The sequence below is a fragment of the Glycine soja genome, chromosome 6 (assembly GCF_004193775.1).
Source record: "Glycine soja cultivar W05 chromosome 6, ASM419377v2, whole genome shotgun sequence".
Taxonomy (NCBI): Eukaryota; Viridiplantae; Streptophyta; class Magnoliopsida; order Fabales; family Fabaceae; genus Glycine; species Glycine soja.
This window is the reverse complement of record NC_041007.1, coordinates 1,750,462-1,754,244: the sequence shown is the minus strand read 5'-3', so window position 1 is coordinate 1,754,244 and position 3,783 is coordinate 1,750,462. Positions and strand designations below refer to the sequence as shown.

General features: G+C 32.5%; 1 protein-coding gene across 1 annotated transcript; it reads left to right on the top strand.

The window, feature by feature from the left end:
• The first annotated feature begins 2,587 nt into the window (after window positions 1-2,587).
• LOC114414581 lies at window positions 2,588-3,783 on the top strand. Its single transcript, XM_028378883.1, has one exon. It carries the CDS (start codon window positions 2,898-2,900, stop codon window positions 3,453-3,455), a length of 558 nt encoding a protein of 185 aa, XP_028234684.1. The 5' UTR covers window positions 2,588-2,897; the 3' UTR covers window positions 3,456-3,783.

Genomic DNA, 3,783 nt, shown 5'->3' with positions numbered 1-3,783 from the left:
ATAGCAACTATTGTTTATTGTTTATTCTACGTGAGATTATGTACTACAGCAATTTTGTGATCTAGTTCGGATAGCTTGACCTCAACTCAGTGTGTGACGGGTGACAGCGATGCCACGATTCAAGGAACCGACCAAGAAGAAAACCAAGATTCCATTATCACCGTGTTATGGGTATTTTAAAAAATAACAATAATAATTATGTATCGCTATTTGTATTTCTAATAGAAAAATGATATCAAGACGTTGATTTATATATTTGAAGCAAAGTGTTGAGTTTGAATTTTATAAAAAAATTGAAAAATAATAATTAAAAAGAGAAATTTCACTATAAAAATGATAAGTGAGTTGATACTTTGCACTATGGTGGTAAAAAGAAAATAGAGCAATGATAAACGTATACTTCAAAAATAGAGTTAATGAGATAAAGAAATAGAAAAGAAAGAAAGAAGAAGAAAGAGAAATTAAATATCTGTTTATATTTTTTCTTTAAAGAATACTATAAATTGAGAGTTTTTCATTAACCCATTTTTCCCCACTTAATATTTTTGCTTATATAGTTGTGTAAGTTTTTTGTCTATTTTTTTTACCCAACTTCATAATTTATCCTTTAATTTAAATATATTTTTTCATATTTTTCTTGCTTATCTTATATGTGCAATTATTCATATCTATTTTATTTTAATCATATAAATACATATTCATTTGTAAAAAAAATAACATAAATATTTATTAAATAATACGGAAAACAAACTAGAAGTATATGTGTTTTGGAATGAACTCATATTAGCTTAAATCATCAAAAGACATCAATATAGTTGGTAGGTTGAATGAAGCTTCATTTCGGTGAACTCATATTAATCCAAGTTCAAAGTGAATTCAATGAATCCAGTTGTAGGGAAATTCATTTCGGTCAAGAGTAAATTAGAAGGATTTTTTAGTTGAAATTTGCTCAGTACAAAGGGTTGGCTCTGGTATCAATTTTTTCTCCATGGGAAGGAGGGGGGTCACTCACTGGCAAATGCATATGCTTCAGACTTTGTTCGATTTTGAGGATCATATTAGTTATTTGTCTTGGAATCTTATTTTCTAAACATTGCCTTTACATAGCATTGCGGACTACGAAATTCAAGTATTGTTTAAGATGCATTGTAACATGTATAAAGGAGGACAGTAATATTGTTGTGCTGCCGTTGGATCCAAAAATGACTTGGGATGTTTTGGCTTCTTAATTTCTCAAGTTTCTTATATTATTAGGTAATTGACCTCATTAATGCTTTATTCTATTCAATGATTTTTTTGGCACATAATGTCATTTATTATGTATCACTCACTCTTAATTTAAAATTAAAAAAATATCATGAATACTCATAATTGCTTTATTATCATTTTAGATAGGATGATATGTTTTATCTTCAAGTTTGAAGAGACTGTGAATTTTAAGAGTAGCTAATATTTTTTTAACTCAATTCAAACATATAGAAATATCTTGATATATTATTGAAAAATAAAATATCTTAATTGTAGTGGTTAAAAGAAAATAGAAGAGAGAAAGAGTAAATGTAACAAAAAATATATAATGGAATAAGAAAAGAAAAATAAAAAAGAGATGAACTATTTCAAATAGATATTTACAGGGTACTTTGAATATGTGGGGGATGGAAATCTACTTACTTTATTATAAAAAATTTGTTCAGTGTCACTCACATGTCCAATTTTTCTTAGTCACGTGTGACTATTATGAAGCTTCACTTTTGTTTTTCATTTTTTTTTTATCTTTCCTCCATCCCAAAAAACACGTTTCTTCTCGCCTTGTCCATTTTTTTTTTCTTTTTATATAAAAAAATATTGTATCAGATTTATATATTTATAAGGTTTTTTCATTTTGGATTTAGAATATTTTTATATTCAGTTATATTCTTATGTATTTAATTGTTTATATTTTACTATTGTAAAAAACTATTTATTATTAATTAATTAAATTTTGTATAAAAATATATTATAAAAATTAGTGATTTTATCATGTGACAGTTTATGCTTTATAGGATTGGATGACAGATTTGTCAGCATATTTAAATTATTTTTTATTATATAAATTTGTCTTTATATAAAATATCTTTTAATAAAAATGTGAAAAAGTTAACGACAAAAAAAACAAAAAAAAACAATGGGAAGCACATAGTTATTCCCGGCACATGAGGTCACTGGGCAATAAACAAATATCGAAAGGCTGGGCCCCAGCACATTGAAGACGTGTATGGCTAGGATTTCTCCTATCTTGTCTGACTAAGACCAATTTCGAGGAACCCAATGAACTTATCAACGTCACTTTCCTCCCAACGGCTATTTACAAAGACAAAATCCAACGGTCCTCAACGCCCCGGCGGTTGCCGCCCAACACCATTCAACGGTATTCGTCTAAGGTTGCCGACCGCAAAGGTTGTCAGTAATTTAGGAGAAATTCTGACATAATCATTAAAATAATTGCAAATATCGCATTACTAACGTTCATTGAAAGAAAAAAAAAATACGTTGAGTATTCGATCTTGCGATTTTTGGCATATATATTAAAGGCGTACGATTGTAGTTAGTCGCTTAGAAAACCCCTTAGAGGCTTAGACCCCTCTCTTCTAAAACCAGGGTCCCCTCAACCAAAATCTTCTTCTTCTTCTGTTGTTCATATGCTGTATTTTATGATAACAACATACATACATAGAAGCTTGTTCTTCTGATCTGATTTGATGAGATCAAGTGTTGGTTCTTTGTTCATCTAATATTATTATTCTTTCCCTGAAATATATTCTAAACTAATTCACAGGCTCTTGATCCGTTTATTTTGAAGAAGATCATCGGCTGTTTTACTAGCTTAATTTTTTGTTTAATCCCTCCGTTAAATCTGAATGGACGGTGCAACGGCTCAAAAACAATCGTTTGCTCCCAACAGGAATATCAGAATGAAAACCCCGAAGAAAAATGGACGAGGTAATTTCATTTCTAATAAGCCTTCTGAGAACTTTAACACGTATGCAGGTCTCTTGAATCCTCCTCCTCCTCCTCCTTCACGCGCCATGTCCTTCTCCTACTCTCATCCGCTCTCAGCTTCTTCACTCATCTACATGCAACAACAACCACCTCTGCTTCCTCTGCCCCATGTTGTTAATAAAAAGAAAAACAGGAGCAGAGAGGAAGCGAAGAAAAGACCGGGAACACAATCTATTCTTTCTGATAACCGCTGGGGACCTGATCCCAAAGACCTTCCCAAAGTGGTGCTAGGGATGGGAAACATCGACGACGTCGTCGTTTCGGGTGCGGTTTTCAATCTGGCTCCGCCACCCAGTAGTTTGCCACTTCCCAACTTTTCTCTCAGATCCAAACACGGTTGCAAAGCGGAAACTGCGGCTGGTTGCGTTGACGACGGAGCAACCAACAATCTCCGGCGACTTCTGCGCCTCCGCTGATCTTCTTAAACCACTCTCTCCCCCTCTCTCCTCGTTGCAGTATGATGCTAAGTTTGTTGGGTCACGTTACTTGTTACTTGATGCTTACTACTAGTAAGGATCCGCGAGGGTAATCTGCTGATTCGTGTTTTTTTTTTTCTCCTTTTCTTTTCTTTATCAAAAAGGGAACTTGTGTGTACCGCCTATGGTTTTTTTGAATTGGGGTGCACAGAAACAATGTGTAGTAGTTTCTTCTTTGGATGTGAACTTTGTATGTACCATCAGTTCCGTAATCTGTCTATTTAATTTCGGGCTATCTTTTACAAATCTATTTTCTCATTTTTAGTTA

Excerpts from the sequence above, each read along its gene's own strand:
- LOC114414581 (XM_028378883.1), top strand. The coding sequence starts at position 2,898 with ATGGACGGTGCAACGGCTCAAAAACAATCGTTTGCTCCCAACAGGAAT.